The following is a 20641-nucleotide window of genomic DNA, read 5'->3' as shown; positions in this document are numbered from 1 at the left end:
CACGTCCCTCAGGCCTTTTCAACAAGTTTCCCCCTGCAGCTTTTTACAGGGAAGGCCACTCTGTCCGGTACAGAGAGTTCCAGACACTTTTTCAAAAGTCGAAATTGGATCGGTCGATTCGGTTCGGATCGAATTGTTAAGAGACCAAGGGTTTTTGGCACCATTTTTTAAGTCATCTTCAAAACCCATATGATACTGATATGGATTGGCATGGATTGGCATGGATTGGCACGTATCGGATAAGCTTGCCCTGATTAAAAAATTAGGTGCATCGACTGTTTTACCCCTGATGTGTACCATTTCATCGGTATGATATTGAGATTGATGGTTAGCGATACCGATATCAATTGTCTGTATATCAATTCCTCAAATCATATTTAAGACCAATTCCAAATTGGAATCAGTAAGGATCGATTCAACCCCTATTTCCAAATTTAAAATATTTGGATCCAAATCTATCCTAGTTCTTAAACCAAAAAAATATCTAGCCTAATTCTGTATTGGAATTAATCAAGAATAAGCTACAATGTGCCCTAAACTTAAAAATCTTGTATGGATCAATCGATTCAGGTTGGCAATGATTGGGATCGGCTTGGGTTGATTTCCGATCTGAATAGGCTGATCTGACTGATTTCCAATCTTTAGTCTTAAAACATTGCCTCCACCTTCTAGATCCAAAATGTTAAGTTTAAGGGCAAATGGAGATATATATGCAATAATATCTTGAAAATTTTATTAAAAATAAGAGTTGCATACTTGTAGTAACAATTCCATGGATTTTTATCGTTTCTATTACACGATCTACCATTGCATTCCATTACATATCTAATATGCCGACACGTGACTTCTTTGGATCCAACGGTCAAGTTTTGAATGCTAATATTTTACTCGTCTCAATCCTAACATTCTCTCTCGTCTTTCCGGCCTTCTCTCTCCTCTCTCTCCACCAGTCCTCTTCTTGCCATGGAAGAAAAACTATGCCATGAACCTGAGAAGTTTTCAGGGACAACGACGGTGATGATAGCCTAGGAACCCTGCTGCGAACTTTTCCATCACTCCTCTTGACAGCGACGGTGACACCGGCGCTCTGCAAGTGCAAGTATTAGGGTTTGCAGCAAACGTTCTCTTTCCCTAGTGTTTTTTTTTTTTCCTTTCATTTTTTGGTTTTTATATTTACTTGGTTTCACTCTTACGTCGGTGCTTTGCAAGGGCAGGTATTAGGGTTTGCCTGAAGGTAGCCTTTCCCTTGTTTATTTTTTCCCTTTCATTTTTGCTTTTCATCTTTCCTCAATTGTAGTCGAAGATTGCTCATAAGAGTTTGGAGTGAATACAACATTTCAGCCTAATTAGCTTTTCTTCTTCCTTTATTTGTTCTTAAACTAGGGGTTTTGTATGGAGTTTAAATTTAGATGAGTTATTGCCAGACTTTTAACCTTGCTTATGTAAAAATGATGTTTGTTGATTGTTCCTCTCTTGGTTGATATATTTATTATCTCATAAATTATTGTTCTGTCTAAACTAAAATTAAAGATAGCATTCTCTGAATTCTATAGTTCAGAAACTTGAAGTTCTAGCTTGTTGATTAAGAATTTTAGTGGTACTAGGACTTCTCTATCGAATCCTGATCTATTCTCTGATTTTCATCATAATTTTTATGGCAAGTAGAGTTCCCTAAAATGTCCACTTGATCAAGGTTTTAGACTTCTGATCAAATTTCTTTAAGTCATAGAATATCTCTTCTTGCTTAAATTTGTAACTTTTCAGTTAGTTACTATAATAATTTTTTGGGAAAATTTCACAGACACCCCCTATAAGTATATTGTTGAGATGTGTTACTCGATATTATAAGGGTATTTTGGGTTTTTTTATTTATGCTTTATTTATGTACTTTTGAACAAGGGTAGGATTGTAATTTGGGCTGTGACACTATTCACATGAACAGTATTGTGAACAGAGTCGTGAATAGTATCGTGAACAGTGTTTTCCTTTGTAATCTCTTTTATTATTATTATTATAAATAGAGAGCTTGACTGATCTCATTGATCATTCAAGCCATTCACGAAATTCCTGTTTTGTTAACATGGCATCAGAGCCAAATACACTCTGATCTAGGTTTTCAAAACCCACCTCCCTCCCTTCGATTTTTTTCTCCTTCCCTCCATCGAGCTTCTTCCCTTCTTCTTTCTTCCTTTCTTTTGGTTCTTCTTCTCCCATTAGGGCAGCACTACTGAGGTGATCGTAATGATCTAGTCGCTGCCCCAATATACCTCCTTTTTATGCCTCTTTTTTGGATCGAGTGGAGTGAAGCACTGTCTGCGATTTGAAGATTCCTATTTTTTTGGAGATCGGCCTCTACATCTGTTTTCGGCTGCATCTTCTATTGTGGGATCTTTATTTGATATTGTTCTCAGCCCCTATTCACTTCATCAGATTGGTTGAAGACCCCAGCCCCTTATCGATCTCTCTTCTCAGGGTTTTTTTCAAAACCACGACATTAATCGATCTTGGGGTTGGGCTGGTTCTGTTCTCTTGCATCGATTGGCACCCTTCTTTGCCTTCATTCGACATCATTCCCAGCCTACATATCGAGATTTTTGCTCCAATACAACCCTTTTCTATTGGGGGTCGATTCCAGAATTTTTTTTGATATTTTTTGGCTATTTGCTACTTCATTGAAGATTGGTTACCTGCTGCAATGACTGGTTCAGATTCTTCTTCGGCCTCTTCTGGCATTGATGGCCAGCCTCGGACCGATTTTCTTCCCCTTGCTGCCCCAATCAAACTTGATGGCTCCAACTACCTGAAGTGGTCTCAGTCTACCTATTTGACAGTAGCTGGCCGTGGCCTCACTGGCCATCTTCTTGGGACAACAACTAAACCAGTGGAAGTGGGTTCTCAGCTCAACAAGTGGTTATCGAATGATGCAATGGTGATGTCCTACTTGATCCATTCTATGCAAGGGGATATCTCAGACAATTTTCTTCTATTGGACACTGCCCATACTATCTGGAATGGTGCCAAAGAGACTTATGGTCGCTCAGGGAATGATGCACAGGTCTATGAGATTAGAAAGAAGGCTAATGCCACTACCCAACAGGAGCTCTCTGTCTCCAAATACTATGCTGCCCTCAAGAACATGTGGCGGCAATTGGATCATTACTCAGGCTATCAGCCCTCTCTGCTCGCGTCGCTGCCTATCGCAAACACGTTGACAAAATACGTGTCTATGATTTTTTGGCTGGACTAAATATGGAGTTTGATCCTATTCGGGTGCAAGTACTTGGGTAGTCCCCTTTTCCATCCCTAGAACAAGCCTTTGCCTTGGTTCATAATGGGGAATCTCGTTAGGCTGCTATGCTGCATTCCTCTACTGTTGATCGCTCCGCCTTGCAAGTTGCTTCCAGTACTCCTTCTCTTACCACTACTGATGGTGGTACTGCTGTTCCTAAAGGTCTTGTCAAGTGTGAACACTGCAACAGGCTCTATCATACTAAGGCTCAATGCTGGAAGCTCCAAGGGAAGCCTGCTGATTTTGAGGAAAAGAAAGCCCGTGGGAAGTTTAAGCCCAAGGCTCATATGGCTGATTCTCCTACTCCTATTGCTACTGCCCCTTCACCTGACATTGGGCTTACTCAGGATGAGCTCCTAGCTTTTCGTCGCATGCTACAGGCCTCTTCCGTTGCCTCCACTACGGCATCTACACCAGCTGCCCCTCCTGGTTCTAATTTTACCTCAGGTACTTCAATCAGTAGTCTGTGTGTATCGGCTGTATCCAGTCCTTGGATTATAGATTCCAATGCCACTGACCACATGACTGGCTCCTCCCATGTATTTCATCTTTATTCTCCATCTTCTGGCAAAGACAGTGTTCGAGTAGCTAATGGTTCCCTTTCTCCTATTAATGGGAAGGGTTCCATACGCTGCTCCCCTACCCTTTCATTAAAATCTGTTTTGCATGTTCCGTCCTTTTCTACTAACCTTCTCTCTATTAGTAGTCTAACTAGAGATCTGAACTGCAAACTGACTTTTTTCCCTTCTCATTGTGTCATACAGGATCTGGAGACGGGGCGTATGATTGGGGGTGGTAAGATGCAGGGTGGTCTCTACTTACTTGACCGGTCACCTTCTACTTTGCATTCGGCTTCCTCTACGACTCATCATTTACAATCCACCTGTCCCTTGACCTTCATCTCTGGCACTGCCGACTTGGTCATCCATCCCTTAGTACTTTGTCTCTTTTGTTTCCGAGCTTGATTACGCATTGTAATAGGAATGAGTTTTTATGTGAGGCTCGTGTTTTGGCCAAACAGACTCGTTCCAGTTATTCTTCATTAAATAAAAGAAGTGAGTTTCCTTTTGCTTTGGTTTATTCTGATGTGAGGGGCCCTGCCCGTTGTACTTCCCTTTCTGGTCATCGATTGTTTGTCTCGTTTATTGATTGTTATACTCGTGCCACTTGGGTGTACATGATGAGCCATAAAAGTGAGGTCTTTCAGTTATTTCATCATATGGTTCAGACCCAATTCAATGCCACCTTGCGCATTTTACGCAGTGATAATGGCAGAGAGTACATGGAGGGTCAGTTCCAACTTTATTTGGCTGCATATGGTATTGTCCATCAGACCAGCTGTGTTGACACACCTGCCCAGAATGGGGTTGCTGAAAGGAAAAATAGACATCTCCTTGAGGTAGCCCGGGCCATTATGTTTGCACGGTAGGTTCCTTCTCACTACTGGGATGATGCCATTCTTACCGCTGCTTATCTCATCAACCGTGTGCCTACTCGTGTCCTTGATGGTCGTTCCCCCATTGATCTCCTCCAGGGTTCCTCCTCCTTTGTGGTTCCCCCCAAAGTTTTTGGTTGTGTTGGCTATGTCCGCAATCATCATTCTCATGGGAAATTTGCTCCATGGAGCATTCGGTGTATTTTTCTGGGCTATTCTGCGACCCAGAAAGGATACAAGTGTTACCATCCACCTTCTCGTCGTACTTTTGTCTCCATGGATATTGTCTTCCACAAGCAAAATGTTGTGGCAAGATCTAGTGCTGAAGCTGAATTCCGTGCTATGGCCCAGGGCATATGTGAGTTACTATGGCTTCAGAGTTTACTCCTTGATATTCGTGGTTCTGTTCATCTTCCAATGATGTTGTACTGTGACAACAAAGCAGCAATTAGCATTGCCCACAATCCAGTGCAGTATGACCATACCAAACATGTGGAGATTGATAGACACTTCATCAAGGAGAAGTTAGAGAGTGGGCAGATTTGTATTCCTTTTGTGAAGTCTGGAGATCAACTAGCTGATGTCTTCACCAAAGGGTTGAGTGGGAAGTTGTTTTATCCTAGTCTAGTCAAGTTGGGCGTGTGTGATATCTATGCCCCAACTTGAGGGGGAGTGTTGAGATGTGTTACCCGCTATTATAAGGGTATTTTGGGTTTTTTATTTATGCTTTATTTATGTACTTTTGAACAAGGGTAGGATTGTAATTTGGGTTGTGACACTGTTCACGTGAACAGTGCCATAAATAGTATCGTGAACAGTGTTTCCCTTTGTAATCTCTTTTATTATTATTATTATAAATAGAGAGCTTGACTGATCTCATTGATCATTCAAGCCATTCACGAAATTCCTGTTTTGTTAACATATATGAAATATCACAGACATGCCAAACTATGTCAAAATACCAACCTTCCCCCTGACGTTAAGCACAGTTAGCATCCAAAGTTGAAATGTCCATTTTAACCCCCAAGTAGTTATTTAAATAAATAAAATAAAGAATGGAATCCCACCCTCCCATCTTCTTCAACTTTCCTTCTTTTTTTTTGAATTCTTAAAATATCAACTTCAGATTTTGTAGGTCACCGCCGATCGCAAATAGCAAAAACTGAATCGCACTTGGCCGATTGTCAAGCAACCGCAGGCTAGCAGCCCTCTCGGCCGTAGGTTGCGATGGGTTTAACTGCTGCTACCATGGGTTGGGCTGCTGGTATGGGGTATGCGAGGGGTAAGAGAAAAAACAGCCGCCGACCAAACGGCCAAACAGCCATAGGCGGCAAGGGTTCTCGAGGCCAGCCATGCGGCAAGGGTTCCTAGTTCCTACAGACATATCATTGTTGCAACGGAGGTTAGCGTAATATTTAGAGGGCTGGATGCCTGGATCTGGGCTGATTACATGGTGATGCAAAGTCTTGAATATGAAATAATTTGCTTATGATTGGGAGTGAATAACTTCAGTAATTTGATCAAACTCCAAACCTCTCTGCATCAATTTATAATAAAGCCATTAGTGATCAGAGACTAGTGGGAAAGATCAAGCCGGTTGAAAACTAAATTTTTTTTTTAAGATAAAAGAAGACTTCTACCCAAATTTGGGAAAGATTTCATCACACTCAAAACTGTGAAGTTGTTGCAATGTTATGATTTCACCCATATTGAAAACTAATTTTTTTTTTTTTAAATACAAAGAAGACTTCAACCTAGATTTGAGAAAGATCAAGCCGGTTAGGCAGACATGGAAAAGGATTTGCATAGCTGGAGGATCTGCAACTTCTTGGCTGTAGGCCATCAAGCCCAGATCTGGATTTTTGTTTTGTGTGCAAAACAATATGATATAGATGACGATCTCCAGGCAGAAAATAGATTTTACTTTACTCGTTCAAACCTCAAATACAGTATCTCCTTTTTTTGTTTTCTGGTTCATCTTGAAATTTCCCAGTTCTTGCTTCTTCTACCTTAGACCCAACGAATTGAAGATGATGAAAAGAATGGTTTGTAATTTGGGTTTTACCCTTAAGAGTATTATGGGAAGTTCACCCTATGGTAAGGGTAATTTCGTCATTATAAAAGAACTAACAACAACTTAACTGCACAGACCTAACGGGGTGGACTAAGTTGAAATAAAAACATAAAGTAAGGGTAGTCTGTGATATTTTGCCAAAGTTTGGCATGTCCGTAGTATATTGGATACTTACAGGGGGTGTCCATGAAAGTAACCCTAATTTGTTCTGTCAAATCCCATACTTTTTCTCTATTATTGGAAGGACCTTAAAGCAAGTCAGTCAGTCCTTTAGGTCTAACCCTAGAGCTTAAGGTTCAAATATGCTAATATTAGCAGTGATCCTCAAAGCCAATCAAATCCATGATAAATGAATTCTTCATCATAGAAATGAAGGTGTAAAGTAGAGAGGAACCAATGGTCTAATACTTAAAAATATACTAGATTTGAATTTGATACATCCAATATTCACCGGGCCAATCAACGACCGCCACGTGTCACAGACGACCCGCTCCATAGCCAAGGGGAACGAACCGGGGTCCCAGCACCCGGGCGCGGCCTCACCCAGGCGCGGCCACCACTCGGGCGCGGCCTCACCTAGGCGCGGCCACACATCAGGGCGCGGCCTCACCCAGGCGCGGCCTCAGCGAGGCACGGCCTCACCCAGGCGTGGCCTCACCCAGGCACGGCCACCCCTCGGGCGTGGCCACACATCCGGGCGCGGCCTCACCTAGGTGCGGCCACACATCCAGCGCGCCTCACCAGCGCGGCCTTCACCCTCACGCATCGTGGGCACGTGAGGTGGGGGCTACCCATCTACGATCCGATCGTATCGCTAAGACTCATGTCACTACCAGGACTCTAGACCGTCGCTTAGAGGTCACGTCACCCAGACAGATTCAAGCACGAAGGACGTTATCACCACACGCGGGTATCTATCCACCAAGGATCCTGATGCCACCAGGACACTCCCTCCCACGGGGAGATGGCCAATCAGGATAGAGCCCCGTTACCCAGGGCCTCTATCCACTCAATGGCACAATCGCCATCAAACTGGGACTCTCCACACCGCCATACGCTACTATAAAAGGCAAGGTACACAACCCCATGGGGGACATCTAAACTCATACTGAATAATCACTATTCATCTGTTTGTGCCAGGAGATCTAACTTTGGCATCGGAGAGCCCTAGGCCGGGACCACACCGGTTCTCTCTGTTGACCCCTCTGGTCCACTTGCAGGTGACGGCACTCGCAGGACCGCTGGACGATTTTTTGATGCAACAGATTGGCGCCGTCTGTGGGAACGACGCTAGCCATTACAGCTACTAGCTCGCCTCCATACTCATTCAATGGCACGAAAGAAGACTACCACCACCAACAACGGAGCAAGGAATGGATCACCACCCCCAGAGTGCTCTCGCTGCAGAGCCAACGACCAGGACCATGTCCCTCTGGAGGAAGAGATCCCCCTTAATGACCAGTTCGTGATCGCCGAGCCCAACAATGACGAGGCCGACGATGCGATGGTGGAGGTGACACTTGACCCCAATGCTCCAGCCACTGTGGGTCAAATCAACGACCTGCAACGACAAATCCTCGATGAACAACGACTCTTTCGAGAATACTTGACGCAGCGTGCAACGTCTCACCGTCGAAGGACTTCACCATCAGCAAGGGTGGAGTCCGTACCTCGACAAGAGCCGAACCCTAGGAGATCATCTCCCAGGGGCGTGAGATCAGAGAGACTAGCGCAACGAACGACCCCCACTCCGCAGCGGAGGGAGCCTTCCCAGCATCCCAGGAGAACAAGGGACCTCTCGCCACGGTCAGAACATGGGAGGACGCCAACACCCAGGGCGAGGGTGTCTAGCCCGCAGAGATCGGTCTGGAGGTCTGTGTTCGACGGACGACAGGAAGAAAGTCACATACCACGACGAAGCCGGACCTACAGAGAAGAAAGCCCCTCACCTTCACGACAGGATTCATCACGGCGTGACCATTCCCCATCCCACCAACACTCAAGGCGGGAGGGGACATCCAGGAGAGAGCGTGAACAGGGTCACAGCGAACGTCTGGCCAGGCGTGGGGGGCAGACACGGGACGAGGAGCTCAATCAAAGACTCCGCGACCTGGATGAGAAGCTGGAAGGGTTAAAGAAGCAGACCAAAGGCGAGACGCATTCCATACCTGGGCAACACCCCTTCTCGGCAGAGATCATGTCAGCCACACTACCTTCCAGGTTTCGACTACCCACCTTTGAACTCTACAGTGGTACCACTGACCCCAATGACCACATCAACTACTTTAATGGCATGATGACGCTATATGGGGGGTCGGACGTGGTCTCCTGTCGGGCATTCCCGGCATCCCTCAAGGGAGCAGCCACATCATGGTTCTCCAGGCTACGATCGAGATCTATAGGCTCGTTCGCAGAGCTATGCGAACAGTTCGTCAACCGCTTTCAAAGCAGCGTCAAACAGAAGAAGACCACCGTCAATCTACTGAACGTGGTACAAAATCCTGGGGAATCTCTCAGGGAATACGTTACCAGGTTCACCAAAGAGTCCCTGGAGGTTTGAGACTTGGATGACCAGACACAGCATGCAGCCCTAGCAGGAGGTATTAGGGACCTGGACCTGATCAATGACCTAGCACGTCATGAGACCAGGACTATGAAAGAGCTCTTGGAGCGGTGCAACGAGTTTGCAAATATGGCCGAGGTACTACAAGCTAGAACAAAAATAATCGAGGCCAAGCCACAAGACAACAAGAGGTCAGCACCTGATGACCGCAAAGAGGGTAAGAGGTCGAGGACAGAGCGCCGACAAGAGAAGGGCGACCGCCCATCTAGGAGGACAGACCGTCGCCCAGAGAGAAGTGAGAGGGCAAGCACCCCCGAGTTCACACCACCAAACACCACCAGGTCCCAGATACTCATGCAGATCCAAGACCGTGACTTACTCCATTGGCCACGACCCATACTAGCAGGACCAGAGAAGCGGAACCCTAACAAATACTGCCTCTTCCACAAAGAGAATGGGCACGACACAGAGGAGTGCTATAAATTGAAGAGAGAGATAGAGCAACTGGTAAGAGCAAGAAGCCTGAACAAGTATGTGAAGGGGAGACGTGACAACCGCTCAGGCCAAGGATATAGAGGTTGCGACGGAGATAGAGTGGAACCGAGACGAGAAGAAAGAAGACCAGATCGAGAGAGAGACCGCCCAGAAGAGCGGAGAGATGCAACAGAACCTAGTGGCACCAAGGGACCTCCTATCCTCACCATACTTGGAGGACCGGGACAAGAGTCCACTAGAAAAGCTAAAGCTCATGCCAGGTTCGTGGGAGTGGCAGAGAAGCCCAGCAAGATAGCCAGGACCGAGGCGGTGATCTCCTTCTCGGATGAAGACCTAGAAGGACTAAACTTCCCACATGAAGATGCCCTGGTAGTACAGGTGGAGGTAGCCAATCGACCTGTACACAGGGTACTAATAGACACAGGGGCGTCTGTTGACGTACTCTCCTTAGACGCCTATTGACAGTTCGGGTTCGGGGATGACCAGCTCAAACCAGAGCCCACTTATCTCCATGGATTCTCAAGTGCCACCGCCTCCATCAGAGGTACCATAGAACTACCCGTCATCTTCGGGGTACACCCTCAACAAGTCACCATCATGGTGAATTTTATGGTAGTCAGGTCCGTGGTGTCCTTCAACGGCCTCTTAGGGCGACCATCACTGACAGCCCTTAGAGGAGTCATATCGCCACTTCACCTAAAGATGAAGTTCCCCACCGAGAATGGGGTAGGCGAAGTCCGAGGAGATCAGAAGAAAGCAAGGGAGTGCTATGCCACCTTCATGAAAAAGAACAATGGCAACACCCGTGGAATGGCACTTGCCTAGAGAGCATGATCAGTGACCAGAGAGATGAACTGACAGAGAGAAGGGGAAGGCCAGTGGAAGACCTCATCCCCTGGCCCCTCAGCCAGGAAGACCCCTCCAAGGTCGTTCAGGTTGGCTCGCTGCTAAACAAGGAACAGAAAGAAGGGCTTGGACACCTCCTCCAAGCGAACATGGATGTCTTCGCATGGTCGACCTCCGACATGCCGGGAATACCACGTTCCATAGCGGAACACCGACTACATGTCGACCCAACCAGGAAGCCTATTCAACAAAAGCGGTTTAACTTCACCCTTGACCGACAAGTAGCAATCAAGGAGGAGGTCGAGAAGTTAAGCCGATCAGGGTTCATCAGAAAGGAGAAGTTCCCAACCTGGCTCGCCAACGTGGTCATGGTACCAAAGCCAAATGGGAAGTGGAGGATGTGTGTCGACTATACCGACCTGAACAAGGCATGCCCAAAAGATGAGTACCCACTGCCCAGGATCGACCTACTGATCGACGCCACCGCCGGCCATGAGATGCTGAGTTTCATGGATGCCTACTCCGGATACAACCAGATCCTCATGTATGAGGATGATGAGTCTTACACCGCATTCCGGACGGACAAAGAGAACTACTGCTAGCATGTCATGCCGTTCGGGTTAAAGAATGCAGGGGCCACCTATCAGAGGATGGTCAATAAGATGTTCGAGGAGCAGATTGGGTGCAACATGGAGGTATACGTGGATGACATGCTCGTGAAAAGCATACACGCCAACCAACACCTGACCGACCTAGAGGAGGCATTCGCAGTACTGAGGAGGAACCAAATGAAGCTAAACCTTGCAAAGTGCGCCTTCGGCGTAACGTTCGGAAAATTCCTGGGGTTCATGGTCTCAGTCCGTGGAATAGAAGCCAACCCATCCAAGATTAAGGCCATCCAAGAGATGGCACCTCCTCGAACGGTCAGGGAAGTGCAGAGGTTGAATGGAAGGGTCGCCGCCCTTTCCAGGTTCATGTCACGATCAGGTGATAAGTGCTTACCATTCTTCAAAACATTGAAGAACCTCCGAAGCCCTAAAGATTTCACATGGACGGAAGAGTGCCAGAAGACGTTCGGAGAATTGAAGGAATACCTAGAGAGCCCACCACTGCTTGGGCGACCAGAACCTAACGAAGAGTTGCAGCTTTACCTGACCGCTACCCCTGTCGCGGTCAGCGCAGTACTGCTGAAGGAAGAAGACAAAGTCCAGAGGCCCATCTATTATGTCAGCCATGTCCTGATCGATGCAGAGACCAGGTACACTAGGATCGAGAAGGTAGCCTATGCATTGGTAACGGCAGCTAGGAAGCTATGACCATACTTCCAAGTCCATACCGTCATAGTCCTCACAGACCTACCCCTGAAGAAGATACTGCACAAGCTGGACGTCTCCGGGCGATTGAAAGCATGGGCGGTGGAGCTAAGTGAGCATGACATCAGGTTCCAACCAAGGACAACCATCAAAGGCCAGGCTCTTGCAGACTTCATTGCAGAGTGTACCTTGTCTGAGATCGAGTCAGAAACAGGGGAACCGGAAGAGAAGGATCACGGATCATGGGACATGTTCGTGGACGGGTCGAGCAATGCGGCAGGAAGCGGCACGGGTCTCGTATTAACCAGCCCCGAGGGATTTCGTATCCAATATGCTCTCCGATTCACCTTCCAAGCATCCAATAATGAAGCAAAGTACGAGGCATTGCTAGCTGGACTCCGGGTGGCCAAAGCCATCCAAGTCACACACCTATCCACCCGGAGTGACTCCCAGCTTGTGGTGAATCAGGTGAATGGAGAGTATGAGGTGAAAGATGAAAGGATAGCATCATACCTAGCACGTGCTCAAGCATTGATCGAGGGTTTCGTGAAGTTTGAGATGGTTCGAGTTCCCAAGGAGGAGAACACCGCCGCTGATGCCCTATCTAGGCTAGCCAATGAGGAACTCCAAAATTTGGCCAGCGCAGTCTATGTTGAGATCCTGCATGAGCCAACGTATAAGGAAAAGCAGGTTAACGAGATCATGGAGGGACCTAGCTGGATAAACCCTCTACTCAACTACCTCCAGAACGATGTCTTACCAGAAGACAAGGCCGAAGCAAGGAAGATCAGGATGAGAGCTACAAAGTACACCGTCCTAGATGGGGTACTGTACAAGCGGGGGGCAACAGCACCACTACTCCGGTGCCTAGGACCCAAGGGGGCAGAGTACGCCCTAGCCGAAGTCCATGAGGGGATATGTGGAAGCTACATGGGGGGACGAGGCCTAGCCTACAAAATCCTCCGCCAGGGACTATACTGGCCACGAATGCAAGAGGAGGCCATCCAATATGCCAAGAAGTGCGAGCAATGTCAGTTGTTCGCCCCAGTACCCCATCTACCCGCCACCAAGCTAACATCAATCCTCAATCCCATACCTTTTGCCATGTGGGGATTAGACATCTTAGACAACTTCACCGCAGCACCGGGAAACAGAAAGTACCTGGTCGTCGCGATCGACTATTTCACCAAGTGGGTTGAAGTTAAACCCTTGGCCAAGATAACAGAGACAGAGATGGAGAAGTTCCTCCGCGGCGACGTCATCTACAAGTTTGGGGTACCACGGATCCTCGTCTCAGACAATGGAAAATAATTCAACAACCCTAAATTCCAAGCATTCTGTCACAGCTACAACATCGACTATCGGCCTGTGTCGGTAGCATACCCATAGGCCAATGGTCAGGTGGAGGTCACCAACAGAACGCTACTAGAAGGAGTCAAGAAAAGGCTAGAAGGAGCCAAAGGCAAGTGGGTAGAAGAGCTACCAAGCGTCCTGTGGGCATACCAAACTATAGTACGGACGCCCACAGGAGAGAGCCCATTCCACCTAGCATATGGCACTGAAGCATTGGCGTCGGTAGAGGTCTGTGCCATGTCCCATAGGGTTCTGCACTTCAATGAACGTACCTATGTCGACGGACTGCGGGCAAACCTAGACTTTATAGATGAGGTCCGCGAGAGAGCACTACTAAGGAACGTCACCTACCAGCAACGTACTGCCAGGTACTATAACGCCAGGGTCAAGGAAAGACTATTCCACCAGGGAGATTTAGTACTACGGAGGGCAAGTGCATCACAGCCACAGAAGGCGGGGAAGCTGTCACCCAACTGGGAAGGACCCTACATAGTCTCCAAGCAGATACACCCAGGGACTTACCGCTTGAAGACTCCAGGGGACAAGAAGGTAGACCGTACCTGGAACTCAGAACATTTGAAGAAGTACTACCAGTAGAAGCATAGCAGTAGTGGTAGTGATAACAGAAGCAGTAGCAGTAGGAGTAGCAGTAGACGACATCAAGGACAATGTGAATTTCATTCAAAATAAATAAATGTCGCAAGAATACTTGTCTTCTTCTACCACTCAATCGAATCACGGTCACTACATTAAGGCGACATGCCAACACTGAGGCTTCATGCCTAAGGCGATATGCCAACACTGAGGCTTTATGCCTAAGGCAACATGCCAACATCGAGGCTTCATGCCTAAGGCGAGATGCCAACACTGAGGCTTCATGCCTAAGGCGATACACTAACATCGAGGCTTCATGCCTAAGGCGATATGTCAACACTGAGGCTTCATGCCTAAGGCGACATGCCAACATTGAGGCTTCATGCCTAAGGCGACATGCCAACATCGAGGCTTCATGCCTAAGGCGATATGCCAACATCGAGGCTTCATGCCTAAGGCGATATGCCAACACTGAGGCTTCATGCCTAAGGCGGCATGCCAACACTGAGGCTTCATGCCTAAGGCGATATGCCAACATTGAGGCTTCATGCCTAAGGCGACATGCCAACACTGAGGCTTCATGCCTAAGGCGACATGCCAACATCGAGGCTTTATGCCTAAGGCGATATGCCAACACTGAGGCTTCATGCCTAAGGCGATATGCCAACATCAAGGCTTTATGCCTAAGGCAACATGCCAACATCAAGGCTTCATGCCTAAGGTGAGATGCCAACACTGAGGTTCTACGCCTAAGGCGATAACCAACCAAGGTCCGAGGATCACCAAGGCACGACGCCACTAACAAAATCCTATGACTACCAAGGGTCAGAGAGTATCAACGCGCAAACAATCACCAGGAGACAATGCAGTCAAAGAAAATCAAAAGTGATCACATAGAAAAGTCATAGTAGTTACAAACTCAAGTTCCAAAAAGGAAAAAGGTTGAGACGTCTACAGGATCAGTACAGCCGTGGGGTCAAGGGATCACAGAGGGATGGGTCACCTCCGACCCAGCAGGGGACAACATGTCCACCTCAAGAGGACGCGCAGCAGCACCCCCTTAGGCAGGCAGCCTCCACCTCTGATACCGGGACGCTCTCCACCACAGCTACACCCGGAAGTGCCACAGCAAACTCAGAGAACCCCAAAACAGAGAAGTCATAATCGGGGGTCACCTCCAGGACACAAGCGGCTAAGTCCCGGACCCCTCCCTCATAGGCGGGCTGAAGCTGCGCCTGATACAGCGTCGAGAACGCAGGGGATGCCAGGAACTCAGCCACAGCTCGCTCACCTGCAGATGCCAGCTCCGCCTCATGCCTTCCCCTCAATGAATGAAGCTCCTCCTCCAAGGCAAGAACCCTAGCTGAGCTCTCGGCCGCACCAGCAGAGGTCGCACGCAGCTCCTCAGACACCTCCAGGAGCTTCCCGGATGCCACCGCAAGCTCCCCCGACACCCTCTGTGCGTCGGCCTCGGCTCTCTCACGGGCATCAATCTGTCCTTGGAGCTCCCTCTCCACGTTACACAAGGTGCTCTGTATCTGCACCTCGCGAGAAGCATGACCCTCCAATCGAAGCACCGCCTCAGCAATACGGTGATGGACCTACAATCAACATGGCAGGAGGTAAAACAGTCTAAAAATAAAGGGAGCAATGAACATGATGAGACAAAAAAAAGGGATAACTCACCGAGGCCATATCATGGTAGAGGGTTTGAGCCAGACAAGCATCGCTAAGCCTCTGCAAGGCCATCCTCGCGGTAGGGAGCCTGCCCCTATCCACCCACTCCCGCGACACGTCGGCTTTGGCCAAGGTCGAGCCCTCCGGCACGCCCAGGGTGATCACCAGGGACTCACCCAGTGTGGGAAGATCAGTGGCAGTACCGCCAGAGGAACTCACACCTTTCCCCTTGGAAAGGGGCAATACAGAAGATCCGAAAGGAACGACAGAGGGAGGCAGAGGCACAGAGCCAGAAATGCCACCATCATCAGGAGAAGTATGGGGAAGGAGGACACACACACCAGAGCTCGTCACGCGGGCATGTCCTGGTCCCCCCTTCCGCTTCGCTCCAACAACCATAGGCGCAGAAGCGCCACTAACATCGGTCCCTCTAGCAGACGGACCACCCTGAGAAGCGGCCTTCCTCCGCAGATTACCACGGAGCAAACTGAAGTCCGGACGCGTATCCACTGCATAGACCGCCCAACCAATCGATGACATATACATTCAAATACCAACATGCCAATCAAGTACAAAAGACAATGCTCTTACCAGACTCGCTTCGAGAGACAGAAGGCCTCGAGTCCAACTCTCGCGACCCGCACCTAAGGGAGTCACCCTCAAAATCACTCCTCAAGCCCCGATTGACCCTCTTAAGGTCAATAACTTCCTAATGGTCCGTAATGGGCATCGGGGACCGTGGCAAAAGAAGCGATCCTCCAATACTTCACGTGACTAGTGATCCCCGTGAGAAGCTCCACGAGAGCATAGGGCCCCTTGAGCACGCGGCGAGCAAAGTGATAGCATCCATGGTTCCCCTTCAACGATAAAAGTGGGAGAAAAGGGAACAGTGGCGCGCCAAGCGCGAAGAAGACATAGAAACCCAAGATTGCCCTCCAAGAGTTGGGCAACACCCCAAGGGTGAGGTGCCAATGCTCTAACACTAACTCGACGGGCGAGGGATAGGAAGGCGAAGGCCCTGGAGAAAAAATGAACGTAGAGACAGATCTCACCCGCACGGTGAGAGAAGGCATACTCGCCGGCTCGGAGCATGCAACATGACCTCGGCGGGAATATGGAACTCCTCACGAAGGGAGACCAAGTCGAAGGTGACAAGATGCTAGCAACAGGGCCTAACCTATCGCGGATCGACGGTTGAGGATGCCGCCCAGGGTGCACGATCCCTACGGGACCGGAGACACTAGAAGGTCCCACTCCTCCATCGATCACTAGGGGAGGGTATAGAGGAGGAGTACCCACAAAAGAAGGCGATCCGAGGGAACGCTCCTCTGAAGATCCAACCCCGACTGAAGCAGGGCCAAGGTCACCCGGGAATGACATGAAGGACAAGAGGGGAACGAACTACTTACTCGAGAAAGCAATCTCCCCGAAGCTGGCAAGAAAAATGAAAGGAATGTCACCTGCAAAATATAAACAGCAGATCCATCACATACAAGAGGAAGAACAGGGAAGAAGAGCGAGGGTCCATCACACCCACGCCACGGCCACTATAGGCGTGGCATCACCGACAAGGCACGAGCCATACCCGCAAGGCGCGGCCACACCCAGGCGCGGCCACCCAGGCAGCCACACTGGCAAGGTGCGGCCACACCCAGGCGTGGCCACCCCAAGTACGACCGCCCTAGCGCTGCCACCCTAGGCGTGGCCACCCCAGCACGGCCAAGTGGGGCGGCCACACCTGCAGGCGCGGCCACACCTGCAGGCATGGCCTCACCGAGGCGCCGCCACACCCGCAGGCGCGGCCTCACCGAGGAGCCACCCTATAAAAAAAAAAAGAGAAAAAGAAAGAAAGGGGATCGATTTACCTCAGAAAAAAGGCGACCGCGTGGAAGGACAGGCACACGGCGATGACGTAGCCACACCACGAGGCACAATCAAGTGATAGAGGTCACAAGAGGCAAGGCACTCAAGCCAAGCACCACTCAAGCCTTCCAAGCAAACCAAGGCACCAAGAGAACACAACCCAAACACAAGGACCCAAAATCAAGCAAAGTGGATACTAGTGGAGGTGACCCAAAAACAAGCACATGGTGGGCACCAAAGAGAGGACAAAAGACAAAAAGGGGAATGCAAAGGGGGAATTAAAGAAGAGCAAAAGGGGAGACAAAAAGTAAGAAAGAAAAATGAGAAGTGAAAGAAGAGAAAGGGAGAGGAAGGAACATATACCTACAAAAAACAAAAAAGAAAAAAAAAGAAAAAGTGTAGGAGGAAAGGTTTGAACCCCCAACCTCTCCTACCTCATTAGTGGATTTACAGACAAACCCCACAAGGAAAGTCTATTTGTAGCGGACCCCTCACTATACAAAGGCACCTACTCTCTTGGACATCCTATCCCAAGAGAGTGGGGGGCAAATGATACATCCAATATTCACGGGGCCAATCAACGACCGCCACGTGTCACAGACGACCCACTCCATAGCCAAGGGGAACAAACCGGGGTCCCAGTACCTGGGCGCAGCCTCACCCAGGCGCCGCCTCACCCAGGCGCGGCCACCACTCGGGCGCGGGCTCACCTAGGCGCGGCCACACATCGGGCGCGGCCTCACCCAGGCACGCCACCCCTCGGGCGCGGCCACACATCCGGGGCGCGGCCTCACCCGAGGCACGGCCACCCGAGCGCGACCACACATCCGGGCGGCCTCACCCGAGGCGGCCACCACTCGGCGCGGCCACACATCCGGCGCGGCCTCACCCGAGGCGCGGCCTGCACCCAGTGCACGACATCGTGGGCACGTGAGGTGGGGGCTACCCATCTACGATCCGATCGTATCGCTAAGACTCATGTCACTACCAAGACTCTAGACCGCCGCTTAGAGGTCACGTTACCCAGACGGATTCAAGCCCCAAGGACGTTATCACCACACACGGGTATCTATCCACCAAGGATCCTGATGCCACCAGGACACTCCCTCCCACTGGGAGATGGCCAATCAGGATAGAGCCCCGTTACCCAGGGCCTCTATCCACTCAACGGTACAATCGCCATCAAACTGGGACTCTCCACACCGCCATACGCTACTATAAAAGGCAAGGTACACAACCCCATGGGGGACATCTAAACTCATACTGAATAATCACTATTCATCTATTTGCGCCAGGAGATCTAACTTTGGTATCGGAGAGCCCTAGGCCGGGACCACACCGGTTCTCTCTGTTGACCCCTTTGGTCCACTTGCAGGTGACGGCACTCGCAGGACCGCTCGACGATTTCTTGACGCAACAGAATTCTTAGCAGTACACTGCAACATCAACTTGGAATCTCTCATGGTATCATTGTGATTTGAGTGTAGTCACCTATCTCTCCATGTTGCTTCAAGAGGAAATACTAGAGGTATCATTCAAGACAGGGGAGAACAACCATTCTCAATTTAGATGAGTTATTGCCGGAATTTTTACCTTGCTTAAGAATACATGAAAAGATTCTTTGTTTTTTAATCACAAAGAAGCAATTATAGTTGCAAATCTTGTTGGTTTCCACTCAAGATAGGAGCCTTCCCACTCTATGAACTTTGTATGTTTAAGGCTGCTTTTTGAATATTCCTTTTAATCATCTTGAATGTCTCTATCAACAAACTAATTGGTTGATTATTGTTATTGACTTGCAAAGTTTTATGTCCAAAAACATTTATAAATTTGAGTGTATTTGGTTGGTTAGTGCTACATTTTGAATCTAAAATTGGTAATTTGTACTTAGGCCTCTACTTTTTGCTATTGTTCAGGTGGGTTTCCGGATAATTCAATAGCTACACCAAGTGCTCTTAATATAGGTCTAGATGATGAGAATAAGCCTAAGATTGGCATGCAGTTTAATTCCGAGAAGGATGCATTTGATTCTTATAATAGTTACGGAGCAAGATTAGGTTTTAGTGTCAGGAAGGAATTTGCAAATAAGAGCAGAAAAGATAAGACAATAATAACTTCGAGGAGATTCGTATGTAATAAAGAAGGTGCTCGGAAGGAAGACACGCGTAATATTGGTATAAAGAATCCTCAAGCGGAGACGAGATCCAATTGTCCCGCTCGCATGGGAATAAAGATTTTGGAAAATGGTTCATACCAATGCTATGATTTTGTTGAAAATCATAATCATGATCTCCATAGACCATCTACCACTCACGTGCTGCTGTCACAATGGAAAGTTTCGGCAATACATGAGCATGAAATTAACTTGGTTGATGATTCTGGAATTAGACCTAAGACCGCATTTGAGTACATGAGTAGACAGACAGGTGGGAGAGAGAACCTTGGTTATATACCAGTAGATCATTACAATTATTTCCGAAGTAAACGTTAACGTGACTTATGTTAACTTAATCAAGGATGAATCAAACTTTCTAGCATTTGGTGGAAACTGAAATTTCATTTGGTACATGACTTATTTTGGTGCTGCAAGATATATTGAAGGCAATGCAAGCAATTCTTAATCAGGAGTTGAAAGGGCATAGTTAGATCATATTTCAGGGTTCATGATTCAAGTGTTGTTAGATTGAAGTTCTTAAGCTTCTTAGGGAAGGATGATTTTCAAGACAAATTGAATGCAATGTGACCGATGCTCAAGAAGGAAGCATATGAGAATCATCCTACATGGTTCATGATTCATGACTTGCTGACTGAAGTGAAGTTCGGAATCTGTGGAATAAACATGTTTTACCCATGACATGGAAAAAACAATTCTTTGCTCATTGTTTTTGTTCATCACGATGGTAGAGTCCTCAAGTCAATTGTGGAAAATGGGGTCAGTTGACCTAGGGCTTGAGTCAAACTTCTCCCTCGACTGGCCAATTTTCTGTGCATGAGTAGTTGTAATTGTTGCACTTCTTCTGTCCCTGGTTCTTATTTTTGAGCACTTAGCTGCTTACAATCAGCCTGAGTTTTGTTCCTGTATGGCCTTTCATTTATTTGAAGTTTGCAGTTCCTGTTCCAATAACTTGAAGGTAAACAA

At 48.1% G+C, this 20641-nt stretch overlaps 1 protein-coding gene across 1 annotated transcript; it reads left to right on the top strand.

Moving 5' to 3' along the window:
* The first annotated feature begins 5951 nt into the window (after positions 1-5951).
* On the top strand, positions 5952-19993 carry LOC122655160 (protein FAR1-RELATED SEQUENCE 5-like). The gene is made up of 2 exons (XM_043849382.1): positions 5952-6006; positions 19419-19993. Exons 1-2 carry the CDS (start codon positions 5952-5954, stop codon positions 19991-19993), a joined length of 630 nt encoding a protein of 209 aa, XP_043705317.1.
* The last annotated feature ends 648 nt before the right edge of the window (positions 19994-20641 follow it).

The sequence above is a fragment of the Telopea speciosissima genome, chromosome 3 (genome assembly GCF_018873765.1).
Source record: "Telopea speciosissima isolate NSW1024214 ecotype Mountain lineage chromosome 3, Tspe_v1, whole genome shotgun sequence".
Classification (NCBI taxonomy): Eukaryota; Viridiplantae; Streptophyta; class Magnoliopsida; order Proteales; family Proteaceae; genus Telopea; species Telopea speciosissima.
This window is presented reverse-complemented; position numbering and strand designations above follow the sequence as displayed.

What these genes read in the sequence shown, in the direction of transcription:
- LOC122655160 (XM_043849382.1), top strand. Translation starts at nt 5,952, where the DNA reads ATGGGTTTAACTGCTGCTACCATGGGTTGGGCTGCTGGTATGGGGTAT. An exon ending in TGGTATGGGGTATGCGAGGG is followed by an intron (nt 6,007 to 19,418) that starts GTAAGAGAAAAA and finishes GCTATTGTTCAG; the next exon opens with GTGGGTTTCCGGATAATTCA.